At 38.8% G+C, this 20,961-nt stretch overlaps 2 protein-coding genes across 5 annotated transcripts; both read left to right on the top strand.

Moving 5' to 3' along the window:
• The first annotated feature begins 9,118 nt into the window (after positions 1-9,118).
• Positions 9,119-16,104, top strand: LOC112790880 (uncharacterized). The gene is made up of 2 exons (XM_025833498.2): positions 9,119-10,209; positions 15,444-16,104. The coding sequence occupies exons 1-2, from the start codon at positions 9,267-9,269 to the stop codon at positions 15,800-15,802; spliced, it is 1,302 nt and encodes a 433-aa protein (XP_025689283.1). The 5' UTR covers positions 9,119-9,266; the 3' UTR covers positions 15,803-16,104.
• A 902-nt stretch (positions 16,105-17,006) lies between these two features.
• Positions 17,007-20,518, top strand: LOC112790852 (uncharacterized). 4 transcript variants are annotated; one of them, XM_025833451.2, is made up of 5 exons: positions 17,007-17,052; positions 17,214-17,284; positions 17,694-17,843; positions 17,949-18,025; positions 18,985-20,518. In XM_025833451.2, the coding sequence occupies exons 3-5, from the start codon at positions 17,758-17,760 to the stop codon at positions 19,776-19,778; spliced, it is 957 nt and encodes a 318-aa protein (XP_025689236.1). In that variant the 5' UTR covers positions 17,007-17,052; positions 17,214-17,284; positions 17,694-17,757; the 3' UTR covers positions 19,779-20,518. The 4 variants fall into 4 exon arrangements, with proteins under 4 accessions (XP_025689236.1, XP_025689256.1, XP_072091808.1 ...); XM_029296110.2 differs by having other exon boundaries at positions 17,030-17,284; positions 17,694-17,847; XM_025833471.3 differs by lacking the exon at positions 17,949-18,025 and having other exon boundaries at positions 17,015-17,284.
• Positions 20,519-20,961: the final 443 nt, after the last annotated feature.

The following is a 20,961-nucleotide window of genomic DNA, read 5'->3' as shown; positions in this document are numbered from 1 at the left end:
GGACGGAGCATTGTTGACATATGTCAGCAGTTACTAGGAGCTGTACCAGGACCTGCTGATAGACAGAAATGGAACATCAACTTGTCCTGGTTCAGAGAGACTGTGTGCGGGAATTTGGAAGAGGACGCAACGCCTGAGCGACTTCTTCAGTACACCAGAGGGTATATTATGCAACTTATTGGGGGATTCTTATTTCCGGATCAGTCCAACACCCGAGTTCACCTCAGGTGGCTGCCTCTTTTGGAAGACCTGGATCAATGTGGTCAGCTGAGTTGGGGTTCTGCTGTGCTTGCCTTTTTGTACCGCATGTTGTGCCGGGGAACATGTTACACGCAGCATAACATGGGTGGTTGCATGAGCTTGTTGTTATCGTGGGCTTACCATCGTATCCCCTCATGTCGCCCAAAAGGATTTGACCAGCGGAGGTTTCCCTTGGTTGAGAGGTAATAATGTGATCTGTTTTTTTGTTTTTATTATTTGAACTTACGGTGTATGGATGTATATTTCTTGATAGCTCATTACATTGCAGGTGGGTTGGTTATGAGCAGCGCAATGACTCTGAAGAGTTTAGACTTCGGTGGTGGAGACGGCTTCTCAACAACCTTGATATTCATAATGTATGTGTTCCTTGCATTTGTCATTTTGTATACCAGTTGCCTTGTTATTTACTGTGTTATGTGGATATTGTGTAGGTTGAGTGGATCCCGTATGCTGACCCAGATATCCAGCATATTCTGCCACCGATTGTGTTTGAGGGTGAGGAGTCATGGAATGCCGTCTGTCCACTGTTGTGCTTTTCGATTGTAGAGTGGCATCAAATGGATCGTGTTGTGAGGCAACTGAGTGGTTTGCAGCACATTCCTACACGTCCACTGAACATTGATGAGATGCACGTGCACGATGGACGATTTGGTAGGAACGAGTGGTACCCTGACTACTTGAGTGGTTGGTACGACATGTGGCGGGACAGGGGGCTCAGTCGGGTGCGTATTTATCACAGCATTGATCTGCGTCCCTCGCAGAAGTACATACAATGGTACCTCGGGTGGGCACATCTAGTCTTGGTTGGGCACGGTGACCAGCAGGATCCTATAGCTGGACGCATACCACCTGATCTGTCAGATTACACGCCCCATGCTCCTGAGATTCGACAACCAAAGGATGGGGATTTACCAGAGTTGCATCCTGGAGGAGGGCGACAGCTTAGGAGAGTCAGACGCAATGCTAAGCACAGACACGAGGCTCACCCGAGAGAATAGGAGCCTAGAGATGATGATATCGGGGTTTTGCGATTCACAAGTGCTATCCCTGAGGATTACCTTACTCTTGAACCACTATGTCCAACACTGTCTTTACAGGCCGTCGTAGATGGACTCGCCAATCCAAGTCATCAAATGATCCACCTATATAGCAGTCATGCTTGAGACAGCCTACTCATGATTAGCCTGATCCATCCTATTGTTGTGTGCCTCAATTCTAGTCACTGGATCTAGTATCGGCATTTGTGAATCAAGGATTTGGTATTCAACCGGGACCTATGATGGATCAGTTTTAGATTATGGTCGGATCGTCGTTTTCAGGTGCAGCAGGACCATCGCTTCCACAGGTAGAGCATGCCGCGTTGTAACGTCTGGGGGTAGCCCGGCGTATTATGTTCAGGAATGTGCACTGATGCATGCCTCTCCCCCACCCTCAATTTATGCCTCACGACATGTGAATGATCCTCGTCCTGAGATACCTCCTCACTTGTGGGTCTTACGGATTTCATGATACCATATTTTAAAGACTCTAGTGTTGATGCACCACGCGGCAGAGGGCAGAGGGACATCCGTCCCCTCCGTCCCCTATGTGGGACGGGAGGCTGCCTCGAGCCACCACTTCCTAGGCGTGGTGGACACGGAGCCAAGGGTAGTTGTTATTACGCTTATTTATTTATGACTAGATCCTTTTATGAGGCATGTACACCTAATGTTAGATAGTTTGATGAACTTTTGTTATTTTTTTTTTTGGTATAGTTTGATATCTGTATAATTCATTATAAATGTCATAATTGATGGATAAGATTGCATAATAATATAGGAAAATTATCACCTGTGCAGCACCTGAAGTGCGGAAGCGGAACATGATATTCATTGTACGAAAGTGTAGCCCGCTAATTGTTTGTCGTATAGTGGATAAGATAATTACGCAAATGACGTTTGTGAATGGCGGAACTAACTCAGAAACAGAAAAAAATTAAATAAGCTGGTTGTGGTTTGATGGCTTAAGAATTCTTTTTTACGGTTGGATTTTGGTGGGTTTGGAAGCACCGAAACAATTATGTATTCAATTTGAATAACCGTTGAAACAAGAAAAAGATAGTTTATCTTATACGTAACTCAGCTCAGTGATTTTCTTCAACTTCAAATCAGTTAAAAGAATGTGATTCCCTCTTCTCTTTTGAGTGTATAACAACCCTCCTTTAAATATGACAAAAGTAAATTATGATGCAAGCTTGAGAATTGAAGACCATATTGAAGGGTGTGAATCTCTAATTTGAAAAAATTTGGACAATTGATTACTAGGTCATTTGGGCTCTATTATTTGTGATTGCATTCTTAGAGCTTTTTGCTATTTTGTATGGTCTTTTATTAGTTTGAAAATATAATTGTAAAAATGTCATCTGTAAAATGGTGGATCCAAAAATTTTTCTTCTAGATTAGTAGGTGTTGGTTTGGATTAATTTTTTTTAATGAATTTTTTTTAAATAAAATATTTTTATTTAATTTAAAATCTATTTGGTTAAGTCTTGTAAAAAAAGTACTTTTATTAAAAAAATAAATTACTTTTTTTTAACTAATAATACTTTACTTTTAAAAGAAACAAAAGTAAAGACATTTTTAATATTTAAATTTTTTTTAAAAGTCTATTTAAATATAAATACTTTTTTTTAAAGCCAAGTTAAATTATCCTAAAAAGCATTCTTGGTGTTCACAGAATATAAATACTTCTACATGAAAATTAGAGATATTTTCAAGAAATTGCATTGCAAAAGAAATGCATATTCTACGCATTGCAGTGCAAATGGCACTGTAAATCTTATTGACAAACCAAACTGCTTGGAATTGTATTTCTCAAACGGAGTGACTTTATTCTTGACTAAAACCCCAAAGTGGTCCCTGAGATTGGGCGAGTTACTCATAGTTGTCCCTGACTTTCAAAATTACCTAAAAATGTCCCTCACATTAAGCTCCGGGACCCATAGTTGCCCTGCACCCCTTTCCGGCGCACAGTCAGCAAACGGAGGGATGAGCTGGCACCTCCCTTGCCATGTTGGAGCCAGCAACGGCTAGCTGATGTGGCAAATCGTAAGTTTGTACCCAATGTGGTCCTCAGGCCATTAAAACCCTAAAAGCTAAGAATCATTATTATAATTAGTTTCTCTTCTTCCCCTCTCCTTCGTCCCATAGATCTGGTCCACCATTGTCATTTAACGGAGATTCTACTGAAGCTCTGAAGCAATGTTTAGAGGTGAAGGGCAAGCTAGTAGGAGCTCGATACAGTCAACAAGCAATGGATACAAGGCAAAGAACCAAAATCGTAGCAGGCCTACGCGTGTACCAGAACGGTGTGGTTGCGGCTGCCGACCTGTGCTCCGGTGGTCGGGGACAAATTCCAACCCAAATAAGCCATTTTTTGGGTGCCCAAATTGTAATGTTAGTTGTAATTGTTGAAATTTCCTAATTTTTCATTCCTTCCCCAAGTTCTAATTTGGTTATTGAAACATTTGTTGATTGCAGACAAATGGTAAAAGATGGTGTGGTTTGTTTGTTTGGGCAGATGTTGGGCAAGAGGCTGTGCCTGCAAAATCAGAAAGTGTTAACTATAATGATGAACAGAAGATGACAGAAGATTGGAGGCTGGAGAAATTAGAATCGGATGTTAGGAGTCAAAAGTTTATGATCAAATTATTGTTTCTGGTTGTTTCTGTTATGCTGTTGTTGTTAGTAGTGGTGTTTTGGAAACTTTGCTATCAAGGTTGAGTGATGATGTGATTGAGTTCATATGTGTAATATTTGCATGAATGAAAAAAAGTTGCTGAACATGTAACTGTGTTAGCCAACCTGTTAGAGATATTAACTACTTTTTGTACCACTAAAGTTAATCTGAATGTTTAGCAATAGCAAAATATAGCAATAGCAAAATATATTCATCATTTTAAATCAACAAAGTCATGAGTCATAAGTTTTGACTGCCTTACAAAGCCATAAGCAAGGTACTGCTAACAAGATAAACATAACCATATGTTTGGTAACAAAATACTCATGAAACACAAAGTGAACCTAACCGAACAGCATGTTAAACCAAATTACTTTCACATTGTCTTATACAAAATAACTCCCAATACAAGAAGCATATTATAGAAAAGTCTTCAATCTTTCTTCCTAGGTGCCTTAAATCCCGAAGTTGGAATGAACTTTAGGATACTGCCAAGTCTTGTAGCTGTTCCTGAGCTAGCACCTTGCATGGGATTAATTGGCGCATTGGCAGAAGTTGGTGAAATAGATGATTTTCTCTTTGGTGGCAGCTTATCCGGTCTTGAGTTAGTGATAGTACATACTTCAGCAGCCTACAAGAATTGTAGTATATGAGAGGATGCCTTATAATTACATAAGACTAAACGGTTGAGGAGTGGGAAAGATAAATTGATTACCTGCTGAGACTCCTCTGGTTCAGAGTAAATTGGTTGAGAAAGCTCAACTTCAACTGGTTGGACATTAGTGTTTATAGAGTCAGCTGGAGCATCTTTACCAACGTTGGCTTCATCAGCAGCATTCTGATCAGGTTGAGGAGTGGGGTCAGGATCAACAGCATTCGAACCATCTTCAACAACATTGACTTCAGATCCACCTGTTTTCTTAGCAGCAGCTTTTGCTTTTGCAGCAGCAGCAGCAGCTTCAGCAGCAAGAGCGTCTGCAACTTTTTTCTTTTTACAACCCCTTTTGGTGTGGCCTTTCTCCCCACAGTAGCTGCATGTGAATGGTGCAAGCTGTCTCTTTAGATTTGTGTTGTCCTTGGTGGAAGTGGGTTTGGATTTCTTGTGGCCACTTTTAGCTTCATCTGTGTCCATCCGCCTTTTTTGTTGTAACTTACCTGGTCCCCTCTTAACGTTTGGAGGTTGGGGCTTAAGAGATTCTGAAACCTCCCAGAAGGTCTGCCCAGGAATGAGATTGATATGATGCTGATATGTCTCCCTATATGATTCCATAGTAACTAGTTTGTGGCAAAAATCTTCTGGATTTTTGTTTACCCTAGCTAGTGCAGCACAGGCATGCACACAGGGTATTCCTAAATTGAAAACATGAAGGAATCAAGTAAGTGCTTATTGTATGGTAGTAATGTATGAATAAACGCTACTTTCCAAATAATAAAATCTACCTGTCAGCATCCAAAATTGACATGTGCAAAGGTACTTTCCTAGATCAACAACATGGTTGGCTGGGTAACCATGCACCTCAAATTTCTCATAACCTGTATCACCTGTTCATATTGGGTGCCAATGTCTTGACTCTTTTCTCACTTTCTCCAAACGACTGTGAATTACTGGCGGCAACTTACCCACATGATTAGCTAATTTAACCTTATTCTTCGCTATTGTTCTCATGACAAACATTCTCACACCTTCAAGTAAAGTAATAATTGGCTTGGCCTTGGCCTCTTTAATTTTGGAGTTGAATACCTCACACGCATTATTACATATGCTATCTAATTTAGGCCTGTGACTGAATTGACTCCTGGTCCAGTGTTCCCCTCCCCACTGTGATAGATATGCCCATGCATCCTGGTTGATGCGCTTGATTTTGTCCATGTTGTCTCTGAACTCTTGATACGTGGTGGCTCGTGCACACTCCCACAACAAGGATCTTAGTTGTAAATCCTTCCATTTCTTGTTAAAATTCTGCCATAAGTGCCAAACACAAAAGCGGTGATGGACCCGTGGCATCACCTCTTCCATTGCTGGCAACAAACCCTGAGTACCAAATCAGATACCATATCAGCATAACAGTCCCATGACCATAATTCACACTCACTATAACAGTCCCTGACTTCTGACAAATTACACATAATAGTCCCTTACTTTTGACAAATTACACATAACAGTCCACGATTACTACACATACACCAACAAGAATGCATACAATTCCCTAGTGAATAAACAGCATAGAACTTCAACAACAATTTTTATCTCTACTCATTAATAACAAATTACACATAATAGACCACGATTACTACACATACACCAATGAGAATGCATGCAATTCCTTAGTGGATAAACAGCATAGAACTTCAACAACAATTTTCATCTCTACTCATTAATAACAATGAACCTTTTTATAACATACTAATGAATTAGAAAATACCTTCTGCATGTCAGAGATAAAGCACCATCCATGTTGCCTATAGTCTCCAAGGTCCTGGTGAAGCAACTCAAGAAACCACTTCCAATTCTCTTTGTTTTCTACGCCAACAATTGCCCACGCTATGATGTAGATATGGTGATTGGCATCCTGACCCACTGCCGAAAGAATTTGGCCACCAAATTGAGTTTTCAAGAAAACACCGTCGATTCCAATCAACGGTCGGCATCCGGCTTTGAAACCATTCTTGCATCCATTCAAGCACACATACATTTTATCAAATACTGGATCAGATTCTGGTTGGGGAGTGCAACAAATTTCAACTGTTGATCCAGGATTAGTCTTGAGAAGTGTAAGACCATAATCCCTCAGCATTTTGTATTGTTCCTTTTCATCCCCGAACACAGCATTTCTTGCATCAAACAGGGCCCTTGAAATTGAGTTCTTGTTCAATGTCAAGTCAAACCTTGACTTGAAGTAAGTGGCAGCATCACAATGCTTGAAATTTGGGTACTTCCTAACCTTCTTCACTAGTTTACTGGCCACCCAATTTCTGTTAGCTGCCCTGTTCTTGTCTTCCCTTGGGCATGTATGATCATTAACAAATGTCTTTATTTGCCAACAAGTATCTTCATGATCCCTGGATGCATACACCACCCATGGACATCCTTTCACCTGACATGTAGCCCTCATCCTCACATTGTCATTCTTCCTGAACCTAACCCTTCTGCCCTCTTGGATTGTGAACTCCCTAACAGCCTCCTTAAAGTCCCATTTTGTGTTGAATTTCATGCCAACTTCCAGTAATCTTTCTTCGGCCCTTGGCTTATACAAACTATCTTCGTCACTATCATATGAATCAGAGGATAGTGCATCACCTCCCTTTTGTCGTGCTTGCAACACTGCCTTTCCCTTAGCAACACTCCTCGTACAAGGCCTTGAATTAGTAGGAGGTTTTGGATTTTGATTAGTAGGAGGTTTCGGCTGTGGATTAGTGGAAAGTTTTGGCTTTTGATTAGTGGGAGGCTTCGGTTGTGGAGGAGTGGAGGGTTTTGCCTTTTGATTAGTGCGAGGCTTCGGCTGTGGATTAGTGAAAGGTTTTGGCTTTTCATTAGTAGGAGGCTTTGCCTGAGATTGATCATTCGAATTGGCAAGAGGTATCTCCTGACTTGGAGAGTTTGGATTCGTCAGAAATTCTGGCATAGTTGGAGGTGTTGGATTAATAGGAGGAGTTGGATGAATCGGAGTGTCAACTGTGTTGACAGGTATTGGCTTGTTTTGGGGAGATTCAGTGCTGAGGTTCCTCTCTTTGTCATTAGGCACAGCCCCTTCTTCTTCTGCAAGAACCACTCCTGTATTGTCCATGCCCGCCTTTTCCTGCTGATCTTCTAAATAATCTGGAGATGACACCCCATGTTCGAAATACACATCCACCAGACCATTATTCTTCTGAGCAAGGAAACACATCTCCCTAAGCTCGTCGTCACTCTTTAGATTCCTTAATCCAGTTTCTAACTTCCTCCCGGGGACTAGCCACCAACACTGAAGGATCTTGTCATAGCCTAACTCCTTGTAATAATTCCTTATGAAGAAAACGTCCAAGGTATCCTCATCCAGATCACCTAGGCAAGTTACGTTGTCAGGGGTATACCTCAAATTTCCTTCATCATCTTTCTCAAAATTTCCTCCATGATGAAACATGATATCCAATAACACATCCATCTGCACCAACAAATCAATACCATTGAATCACCACCATGCATTAACCCAATGTTAAAAATATCTCTGTTTCATTGCCAAAAAACAGAGCATACACACACCAAACCCTTTGCCCTAACTAAAATCCCTCAATACAATCCTTTAAGGTAATGCAACCATAAAACTATAAGACAACCCAACACAGTAACAACGCAATCATACACCTTCATCATTTATGATTGATGAAATAAATTAAAAATTTTTTTCAACCAACACATACCTTCAACGGCGAAGAAGACAGACAAACCACTTGCCTCCAAAGGAACACCAAACTATTCAAATGACCTGTGGCAGTTGAGGAGACGGAGAAGATGAACCTAACTCGCTGTCATTGATGAGAGAACGGGAAGACGAAGACTGAGCGTGAAGGAGAGGAGACGAAGTATGATAGTGTTCAAACAAATATGCTGAAGGCAAACCGTTTTCAAGGGCTCCTTCTGTATGAACGACGTCGTTTACTTCTTCATTGGGCGCCAAATCCATACTGCGTCGTTTCAGAAAGCTCCAGCATGGCAAGGGAGGTGCCAGCTCATCCCTCCGTTTGCTGACTGTGCGCCGGAAAGGGGTGCAGGGCAACTATGGGTCCCGGAGCTTAATGTGAGGGACATTTTTAGGTAATTTTAAAAGTAAGAGACAACTATGAGTAACTCGTCCAATCTCAGGGACCACTTTGGGGTTTTAGTCCTTTATTCTTAAAAATTCTCATTCTCCTTAACTTTCTTTCCCGTTATTCGGAAAAAAGAAAAAAAAAATCTTGTTATCAAAATATCCGAGACAGAGAATGAGAGAAAAGAAAAGGAAAAATCAGTAAGCAATCAAGAAAAAAGATTAGTAAACGATGACTTATTGACTTAATCCCAATCTAAATGCGTAGGTTTAGCATGCAATTTTAGTAATCACTAATCACTATCAGGGACCAACAGTCACCTTCCCACTATTCCCATTTCTCAGTGACATGAAATAAAATTGAAACATTTCTCCACCACCACCACCTCCACGACGCTTATCCTCCCTGCTAATTCTCAGTACATTTCTTTTCTTAGGCTTTACAACACACTCTCATTCTCTCTCTCTCTGTTTTTCAAGCTTCGTCATTTCCCCGGTTTCCACATGTCCCTCCGTTCGCAAACCCCCAAAACCGTTCCCGTCTCACTGCGAGGGGCTTCGGCTGCTCACACCAACCAAAATGAAACTACCATCCCCGGCCTCGTGTCCGAGTTGCGAGCCACCTTCCTCACTCGTGATTTTGACCGAGTCGAACGCGCCTTGCTCGAGAGGGAATCACGCCTCGTCGCGGCGATTCAAGAGAAGGATCAGGAAATTGCGTCCCTCAAAGTGAAAGACAGTATCCACAGCTTGGATAAGTTGAACCTCGAATCGCAGCTCAAGGAGTTCAGAAATGGAGGATCAAAGGTCTTCGTTGAGGTTAAGAAGGAGGAGAATGTTGATTCTGATTTGAGCGGTGCTGGAAAGTGCATGCATTGTTTGGAGATGAAGAACGAATTGGAAAAAGAGAAGGGTGTGAGTGAGTCTCTTAGGGATAGGAACATGCAGTTGGAATTTGAGAAGTCTGAGCTCTTGGAAGAGAAGAAGAAATGGGATGATCAGAGATGTGTTGTTGATGATCTTAAGAAAAGGAACATCGAATTGGAAGCTGAAAAGTGTGGGTTATTGGAGGAGAAGAAGAAATGGGATGATGCTAAGGGTGGGATTGATGGGTTGAGCGAGGAGGAGAGACATGGTGCCGATGAGGCATCGATTGAGTATTGGAAGAGGAAGTTCATTGAATTGAGTGAGAGGGTTTCGAGGTTGGAGAGAGAGACTGCTGAGAATGATGATGATGATGATGATGATGATGATGATGATGATGATGATGATGATGATGGAGGTGGTGGTGGTGGCGGCCATGATGGTGATGGGAGCAACAGTGAAGAGAATAAAACGGGTGTTGAGAAAGATGCTTTGGAAAGGAATGAAAATGTTGGTCTTTCTTCAAGGGATTCGGCTACACTAATCATACCAAGCAAAGATGGTGCTGGTGTTACTGCTTCAGGTAATTGGATAAATAATCTTGATTTTAATTGGAAATTTACTGAATTGGTAGAACTGGATGGAATGCATGTAATTTGCAAAGCTTTGTGGATAGTGTATGGTATAATTTATTGGAAGAATCTATTTGTATATCTTTTTTTTTTTCATCTGTTTTTTTCTTTTTCCTTGAAAAAAATGGTGGAAAATTATACTAAAGGATGTTGAGAAGCTTGTGGGGTATAAAATTCTGAGGATCAAAATTGAGTGTCATATAGCGATACTAATTTTTTGTGTGAGGTTTAGGTCATGACTCTGATTTGTTTTGTAAAAAGTAAAACAATGGCGTTTTTGGTGATTGATTGTGTCAATATGAAACATAGAACTATATCAATTGATGATTGTTTTTTCTTTTGTATTTTGGGAATTTCATGTTGAGATAGTTAAAAGAAGGGAAAGTAAAGGGAAGGTTTAAATATTAAGGAAGGAGAGTTTAGTTAATTATTTGCCTCCCCGTCGGTTGCGTTGATCTCAACTGCAGTGGTGGCGGAGAGGTTGGTATCGTTAATAGGGTGCCAATTTCTTTACTGTGTGGGGCACCGGCTAGTATGAATGATGTATTGCCGGATGATGATGACGATGATGATGTGGAGCTAGACATCATTGCTGATGATAGTGGCGATGACATTACAACGAGTAATCCAGCTGGGGCTGGCGGTGGTTCTTGCTCTGGGTCTCAACAGTACTCTTCGCACTTTTCATTTTTGGACTTGGATGCCATGAGACAGGAGGGGATTCCTGGGGAGCCCACCGGATTTGGTGCCAGAGATACCCAGGGTACCGGAGGTCTTATAGAGTTCCAGGTTGGTCAGCAATTTCAGGATAAAGAGGAGGCTGTGTTAAGCGTGAAGACGTATAGCATCCGACGCGGGGTACAGTACAAAATGGTGGAGTCCGATTATCGCTGGTACGTTGGTAAGTGTATCGAATTTGGGAACGGGTGCGCATGGTTGATTAGGTTAAGTCTCCGACAACGCAAGGGTATTTGGGAGGTAAAACGGTACAACGGACCTCATACTTGTCTTGCAACGTCGATCTCGAGCGATCACAGGAATCTTGATTATCATGTGATATTGGCTTTCATCATGCCAATGGTTAGAGCTGATGCATCTGTCTGCATCAAGGTACTGCTGAATGCGACAGAGACATATTTTGGGTTCAGGTCGACTTATAGGAGGGTTTGGTTGGCTAAGCAGAAGGCTGTGACATAGATTTACGGAGATTGGAATGAGTCATACAACGAGCTGTCGCGATGGGTCTTAGGTGTGCAGACGATACCTGGTAATGTGGCAGTGCTAAGGACGAGTCCTATTCGAGGGGGGGCAGGTGGACGGCTCGCAAGCCTATTTTCATCGGCTTTTTTGGACGTTCCCACCATGTATTGAAGCATTCTGGCATTGCAAACTGTTGGTGAGTATTGATGGGACCCACCTGTATGGTAAATACGGGGATACACTGCTCGTTGTAATTGCACAGGACAAGAACTCCAACATCCTGCCGGTGGCATTTGCACTCTTGGAGGGTAAGAATGCGGAGTCTTGATTGTTTTTTCTATTCCATCTCCGCCAGCACGTGACCCCGCAGCCGGGTATCCTGGTGATATCAGATAGGCACAATGGAATCAAGGCTGCACTTGAGGCTCCCGACAGAGGTTGGCTACCACTTGCTGCATATTGTGCATTCTGTATTCGACATGTGGCCACAAATTTTGCCCTCACTTTTAAGGGCAAGGATGCAAGGAGGCTTCTTGTGAATGCGTCCAGACGCATACCCTGCTACCGTCACATGCTCGTAATACATCGGTGGGGCTGCAACAAGAATGTACCACAATGTCTCTCAGTTCGGAACATATTCATACAACTTCATTCACTAATGCACACTACCAAGTAATGTAACGCCTTAACATGGAAAATAACACCATATATCGATCAAACTGGGCCTATCGAGCAAATATCTTTAAATCATATTTCTTAAAAAAAAGAAAAATATTACGATACAAAAATTTGGATTACCGATTACTATTCATGTTAAAAAATAATCTTACTTTTATAAAGTTTGACCAGTTGTTGTCCTTACTTCTAACACTATCCTATTTATTTGTGATCACTAATAAATTACTAGCAAAAACCACTTATATAACAATCCTATCTAACTTAACGACCCTACATAATGACTATCATTCTAACATATAAAAGGCAAGAATATGAAAAAAAAAACTCATTAAATCCTAAATTAAAGGAAAAAGTTCGCACTAACCTCCTCATTGATGACAACGGCTATATGAGCGACTCCATTCAAACGATAAAATCTGTCCGGGTTATCCCCCATTAACTGAATATTCTGTTCAACCCTTTCTTGGAGTCGTTTGGAAACACTTTTTTCTGGGATTTGGTGGGTCAGGGGTTTAAAATAGTGGTTCGAATGAGGTTGTCTCGAACACTATTTATAGGCAAAATCATTGTAATTCGAATTGGGTTGTTTCGAAATACCATAGGTAACTAATTTGTGGGTAATTCGAGTCAGCATGCTTCGAATTACTATGTGAGTTGAAACCAGGTGCTTGTTCGAAACATACCAATTCGAACTAGTATGTAATTCGAATAAGGGTAATTTGAATTACTATGATGATTTGATCGATGCCTAATTCGAATTGCATTCAAACTACAGAAAAACATACTCCTGGTAAATCCTTGTGACATTTTTCTCTTGTACAGAATTGTGTAAAATCTATCTCAACTTGGTTGATATGCGTGTTTTGCCCTAGTTTTAGCGTGCAATTTTAGTAATGACTGATCACCTTCCTACTATTCCCATTTCTCAGTTGCCAGTTCCCTTTCACAAGCGTCTTTTTGAGCGCCATGAAATAAAATTGAAACATTTCTCCACCACTACCACCTCCACGACGCTTAACCTCCCTGCTAATTCTCAATACATTTCTTTTCTTAGGCTTTACAACACACTCATTTTCTCTCTCTCTCTCTCTCTCTCTCTCTCTCTCTCTCTCTCTCTCTCTCTCTGTTTTTCAAGCTTCGTCATTTTCCCGGGTTTCCACATGACCCTCCGTTCGCTAACCCTCAAAACTGTTCCTGTCTCACTGCGAGGGGCTTCGGCTGCTCACACCAACCAAAATGAAACTACCATCCCCAGCCTCGTGTCCGAGTTGCGAGCCACCTTCCTCACTCGTGATTTTGACCGAGTCGAACGCGCCTTGCTTGAGAGGGAATCACGCCTCGTCGCGGCGATTCAAGAGAAGGATCAGGAAATCGCCTCCCTCAAAGTGAAAGACAGTATCCACAGCTTGGATAAGTTGAACCTCGAATCGCAGCTCAAGGAGTTCAGAAATGGAGGATCAAAGGTCTTCGTTGAGGTTAAGAAGGAGGAGAATGTTGATTCTGATTTGAGCGGTGCTGGAAAGTGCATGCATTGTTTGGAGATGAAGAACGAATTGGAAAAAGAGAAGGGTGTGAGTGAGTCTCTTAGGGATAGGAACATGCAGTTGGAATTTGAAAAGTCTGAGCTCTTGGAAGAGAGGAAGAAATGGGATGATCAAAGATGTGTTGTTGATGATCTTAAGAAAAGGAACATCGAATTGGAAGCTGAAAAGTTTGGGTTATTGGAGGAGAAGAAGAAATGGGATGATGCTAAGGGTGGGATTGATGGGTTGAGCGAGGAGGAGAGAAATGGTGCCGATGAGGCATCGGTTGAGTATTGGAAGAGGAAGTTCATTGAATTGAGTGAGAGGTTGGAGAGAGAGGCTGCAGAGGATGATGATGAAGATGATGATGATAATGATGATGATGATGATGATGGAGGTGGTGGTGGTGGTGGCGGCGATGATGGTGATGGGAGCAACATTGAAGAGAATAAAACGGGTGCTGAGAAAGTTGCTCTGGAAAGGAATGAAAATGTTGGTCTTTCTTCAAGGGATTCGGCTACACTAATCATACCAAGCAAAGATGGTGCTGGTGTTACTGCTGCTTCAGGTAATTGGATATATAATCTTGATTTTAATTGGAAATTTACTGAATTGGTAGAACTGGATGGAATGCATGTAATTTGCAAAGCTTTGTGGATAGTGTATGGTATAATTTCTAGGAAGAATCTATTTGTATATCCTTTTTTTGTTTCATCTTTTTTTTTTTCTTGAAAAAAATGGTGGAAAATTTTACTAAAGGAAGTTGAGAACCTTGTGGGGTATAAAATCTGGGGATCAAAATTGAGTGTTCATATAGCGATACTAATTTTTTGTGTGAGGTTTACGTCATGACTATGATTTGTTTTGTAAATAGTAGAACAATGGCGTTTTTGGTGATTGATTTTGTCAATATGAAACATAGAACTATATCAATTGATGATTATTTATTCTTTTGTATTTTGGGAATTTCATGTTGTAACTTAACTCTGTAATTGAGATAGTTCAAAGAAGGGAAAGTAAAGGGAAGGTTTAGATATTAAGGAAGGAGAGTTTAGTTAATTATTTGCATCATGGTTCTTTTGCTATTAGATGAGAATCTAAGTTTGCATTTTTGTTTTGGATGTAAGCTTATGCTGGTGTCTTCAGTTGGGTTAGACCTTTGTAACCATTTTTGTTGTATACTGCTTTTTCTGTTAGGCATGTTATTGAGTGCATGATATCCACATTTACTTGAATTAGATAAGGCATTACCTTCTATTCCATGGCATTAACATTTGCATTCAGTTTAAATCTTTTTGGAAGTTCATTTACTGTGATTATGAAATTGCAAGCTCCAATATCTTATGGTTGGCCACTTAGATTTTGTGAATTTTGTTTAACGCAGAGTTTTTTTCGGTGATCAATGTAGCATTAATCTCATTAGTAGATCAATCCATTTTGTGTTAGAACTGGTATCACATAGGGATAATGAACAATAAGCCATAACCGAATTGAGCAGAGGATATGAAACATGTAACTGGTTTCTTTTTTATTTGAGTCATGTTGCCTTAAGTACTTTCGTTATGTTAAAGAAATGCCTATTCTCATATGTATGTCTAACTATGGTGGAAAGTGGAACTAAATGTGCTCAATTACCAAATTAACTAGATGCTGGATCTTCATGAATTCTGTAATAATAAATTAACAATTTGGCTTCAGAGTATTTCTTTTCATTTTCATAGCTTGCATATTCTGTTGGCAAATGTAATATCATGGCACTCTAACATATATCACTTTGTTTCCAGCAAAGGGAAGTTTGGGGACGGCAGGTTTCATCTACATAGACAGTGATGAAGATGAGTGTAATTCACAGCGAACATTGCAGAGGAAAGACACTAAGCCGAAGGTTATGGCGGATAATGAGATTCTGAGTTCTTCAGGTGCTGTCAAGCGAAAGCAGCGTCCAAGTGCTTCTATAAGTGATGTCGGTAGGAACAACGACGTCTTGGATGGCTCAGATTGTGATACTGCCAGTAACAGTTGCAGTTCTTCTGGTTCATTATATGATATGGATCAGCTTCCTTTGAGTTCACTTACAAGTAAAAAGAGAATGAGAACTGAGCCAGACACTCTTTTGGTTCGAACTCTTCACCAAAGTAAGTGACAAGCGTGTGCATAAGAAATAATGTCTTGAATACATTCGCTTTTGCTGGGCATTTCGTGTTTTGTCTATATCAAAATGTAATGAAACGTTCCCTTTGAAAAGAAATGTCCAAAAGTACTTAATTTTGTTTCAATTTTAATAGCCTTCCCCTAGTCTCTTGGATCAATTCTTCTGGGAAAGCAAGAACTATATTTTCCACTATATGAGTATATGTTGCTTAAGATGTAGTCATGTAGATTATTTTATTTTTTGTTACATAAAGATCTATATTTTCTTCATAGGATTTCGATATACTTATTGCTCATGTGCTTTATTATTTAGTGTCTTTCTCTTTCCTAAACATGGACGTGTATTTATCAGTTCACTTCACAAGCTATCTTGTTGAAGATCTTGTACTAAAGTATCTAGTCATAGATGTAAAAACAACCTAAAAAACCACCTCCTTGATATTCTAGTATGTTTCTGATGTGATAGCTAAAAGCTTACATTTATAATGATCTCATACTAGTTGCAAGGGCTTTTCATTGAGAACCCATGTTTTCTTGCCCCATTGTGAACTGAGTTCATAATTCATTTATGCGTTTTATACTAACAAATTTATATCCTTATGTGATATTTTTAAGTTATTTAACGTTAGCGTTAAAAAGTTAACCGCAAAAATATCATTAAAATATTTTCAAATGGTACAAAATAAGCAAAAAATATAAATTCTTTATAAGCAAATTGTTAGTGTATTTGATTCGAAATTTTGTAAGAGTGGTTATATAATTAATTAATTATTTAGAAAGCACATACAAAAATCAAAACTAAAATTTTGATCTTTATATATTTTTTTTTTGATCAATTTTAAAAATGTTTTTGACCATTCACAAAAAAATTGCAAAAAAAATTTATTTAATATAAAATTACCAAAGTATAAAGATAAAAATATTTTATTTTTCGATCATAGTTACAAAAAAATAAAAAATCACATCAAAATTCAACTTCTAGAGTTTTATTTGAGAATATAATTTAACGATTTAATATTTTTCTTGATTTTTAAATTATTTTAAGATTATTTGGAGAGTTATTTTTTGTCTCCAATTTGATAATTGGTGACATTTTTGTGGTTTACTCTCATTTTTTTCATTGAACCAAATCACACCAAACCGAACCGGACCGAACCGCCAATACAAATGAAATGAATATCCTATTCCTATCCCATGACCGATCCCCCTGCATAAACCCAAGCAGTAACACGCACAAACCTGGTGATTCTCAATCCGCTGAACAGTGTTCGCTCTCTCAATCATTGTGTCAAGAGTATTTGTGCATGAAAACAGCTTTACATTGAACCACAACTACGGAATTATATTTAGCTTGCGAAATTTCGAACTACTTAATGATAAATTTCAATGCTTTTCATTGATAGGAGGGGGATATTCTAATTAGTAATTACCATCCTTTCCAACTACATGGTAGACCTTGACCTGTTTGTTCCGGGTGAGTTATTTGCTCCAATCGTTCTGATTCCTCTTTGTTTTTTCCTTGCCCTTTGTTTTCCCAATTTGCTTTGTTTGCCGGTTGATTATTACTCACGCTTCCTTGTCTCTGTCTTTATTATTGTTTTTGGTTTTAATTTTTATGCCCTCAAACTGTTTGATGAAATGTCACATTTATGCTTCCAAATAACGATGGGTCTGGTCTGGTGAGTGATAGAATGCACTCATGTTTTCCTTTCCTTTTGATGCCTTGCATATATTAGCTCAGTGATGTTGATTGTTCTTCTAGTTTTTTTTAGAAAGAAAAAAGTTGTAAGAATATTGTAGTTTGGTATGCTTGAGACCTATGCATATATAGCACCAAATTGTGTAGTAGAGTAATAGAAATTGTTAATTTTTGTTAACATCAGGAGAAGCATTATTAAGAACTTGGAAAAAGAGGCGGTAATGCGTTAGAGCAGTTAGTTTGTTCCGATGGGGTGGAGATCACGATCCTACGCTGGCCTCTTTCTGTCAGTAGTAAGGATTGTGAAGTCACATTCGGTGCCGGTCTCTCAAAAGTGGGTATTATTCTGACTTTTTTGATGGATAATTGTTTATACATTTGTGTGTTGGTGAAATATTGGTTGAATGTCACATATGTGTTGCTCTTTTGGTCTTTCCAGGTCCAAAGTATTTTATTATTCAGCTCCAGGTGTTTTAAAAGGTTGTTTTAGTAATGTCTATGTGATGAATTTTCAAGGTTAGATTCACAATCTCCTACTGATAAAATTCTTAATTCCTGTTCACTTCGACTGGATGGCAGTAGTTAATTACTAGATGTAGCAATTTGTATATTCATGATTAAATTTCTGAAAGAACGTAGAATTTCTGGCTTACAATTTTAAAATTTGTATTTGGAGGATCACTAACTAAATGCTTCTTTATTTTCTTCAGTTTTAAAATTTTGTGATTAAAAACATATCTCATTGATTTCCATGGAAGATTTGCGTTGTTTTGCTATATATTGTGCATCTTTTAAGGTTTTTTCTTTTGGTAGAAAGTCGATAAATTGTGGACTAAATTCAGGTCTTGTGCAAACATAACGAATAAAAAGGGACTGCCCTAAAATATTGATTTTCTTTTCTTTACTTCACTGAAATTGGTTAGAAGACTCAATTTGATCTCGAACTTGTTTAAATGACCTACTAAGTCACTAGCAAATGTTGAAGAGCTTCTTAATTCTTGACTATAAGTTATTATTGGAAGTTCCTATAATAGCTTATAGTAACTATGTAAGAGTGACAGAGAGATAATAGATAATACTGTATGCATTTATATACTATTTTCTTCGGCAACGTGTCTACCATATTTAATGATAGAAATCCCAAATAATTTGTAAGCAGGATTAAACTTGATCCCTTACGTAGGAATTTGTTTTCCTCCTCAGACCATGAATATTATCATGTCCCTAAATAAAGGAATATATATATTCCTTTTGTGTTATGGAAAACAAAGACAAATAATTCCTCAAGAGGGGTCCTCCTTGGACCTTGATACTGGTTCTGGTTGTACTATGATTAGATGAGATTTTATAAAAGATGAAATGAGTTCCTTCTTTTTATCCATGATTATTTATTTATTTATTATTCTTTTTGTTGTGTTACATTGATAAATCTATTCACTATTTTGTTCTGTTTAACTAATGATCTGTATTTCCAGCAATTAGAACATATGCTCGAGGTGGACGCAAAGGTTATGATCTCTTTAGCAGCAGAAAACCAGGGAGTGCAGATTTCAGGAAAGCCTGGGCGACGGAGATGGATGAAGATAACACTCTATGGACAGGAAGCGAAGATGAAACTGATGAAGAAAATGACTCAAAGAGTCATCTTGATAAAGAGATTAGGAAGGCAAGACAGCAAGCTAAAGAACACGCAGATCTGATCGATGCTGATGACAGTGATGAGTTAAGAAGTGTTTGGTCTGACACCGATGAAGAGAAGACGCTGTGGACTGGTGATGAAATGGATAGTGATGATGACATTCCTACAGAAGCTTATCCAAATGAAAAAAGTGATAAGTACATAGATAAATTGTTTGAGTTTGATGAAATGCCGAAATATAGAACCATCTCAGAGATGTTGAAAGCCGAACAAGAACCGGAAGAGTTATCACCAGGAAAGCAAGCTCGGAAGATCGCTGTTGAGAATGCTCTCAAGAAGCTAAAGAAAGGTCCAGATGGGAGGTACACCAATGTATGGGAAGTAATGAGTGACTTGGACATTCTTATTGGAGCATTTGAGAATGTTGTTTCAGGTCCAGAGTATACAGAGCTTCGACAAGGAGGGCCTAAACAATTGAATATGCAGTTTTTCAAGGACATACAAGCACGTATGAGAGATCCAAATTACAAATTCTCACCTGAGTTGAAATTGAGACCAAAGAGTAAACTGGTCCCGAGAAAAAAATGGCAAAAAGCACAGGCTAGAAGGAGAAAAGCACAAAAGAGGTAAAAGCCAATGGGCTTACATTCTAGTTTACCTTTGTACCACTTATGCTACTTTTTTAAGGTAATGTTTGTTTCCAGAGACTGGGATTGGGACTTAGTATTGTGTTTGGTGGCCTAAGACTAGAACTAAAATTTCAGTCTCGGAATACAAAATTCCCTTTAGTACCTCCAGAAAATGGGAACACAGGGGGCTGAAATTTTTGGGAATGGAGATAGAAACTTTAATAACATTTCCTCTCAAAAATACCCTTATTTAACTTTTCAAATTCCAAATCTACCTTTTAATCTCTGTATTTATGTTAAACTAAATATAATATGGAGACAAAACTCAGTTCAGTACATTTTACATCAAACACAGTGCAAAGACTTAATTTAGTCTTTGTTTCCGAGTCTCAGTTTCCCTTCCAAACGTAGCCTAATAGATTAGAATACAACAACAACAAAGGCTTATTCTATTAGGGTTGTTTCTGAGTTGGGGTTTTACGGGAAAAAGGGAAGGAAAGGAAAGGCTTGTAGTGTTAAACTTTAAATTTTTTACATTACAATCCCCTTCTTTTCCTACTCTTCCCATCCCTCCAAAATGCCAGCTCGCAAACAACCCTCTTAGACAGGGTCGGCTACATAATTAAATCCATAGTTTAGTCAATTTATAGTTAAACCTTTGTAATATTGGATGAGAATGATGTATACCAATTGATTAGATATTTCACTATTTAATCCATGCATGAATATTCTTAGTATACATATATACAGTGATGCAGAATTCTAGTAGTCATATTTAGTATGTATTGTGTGTATATTTGATTAGTCTTGAAGTCATGTCTCTCTTAGTTTTTAGCTCTTTGGAGTATATAATTTTATGGTTTCCAATGCTATGAAATTGAAATTCTAACCTATAGTACCGATGCTAGGAAAAGTATGTAGTCAAAACTGAAACAAATGTTAGTGAAGTGCCTTGTGTAGACTATAGCAAATGTCTACGATAATAATTGATGTATTCTACTAGACTAAGGACTTTTATTAATAGTAGCTTATAAATAAGTTATTTTGTGTTTGGATTTTTAGTTATAGAAGTACTTATTTTAATGTTGTAACGTTTGGATAAATAACTCAAAAAATACAATTTTTTATACAAGAAAATAAATATTAAAATAACGATGATAACAAATATTTTTTAATATTGAATG

Source organism: Arachis hypogaea, chromosome 1, assembly GCF_003086295.3.
Source record: "Arachis hypogaea cultivar Tifrunner chromosome 1, arahy.Tifrunner.gnm2.J5K5, whole genome shotgun sequence".
Taxonomy (NCBI): domain Eukaryota; kingdom Viridiplantae; phylum Streptophyta; class Magnoliopsida; order Fabales; family Fabaceae; genus Arachis; species Arachis hypogaea.
This window is presented reverse-complemented; position numbering and strand designations above follow the sequence as displayed.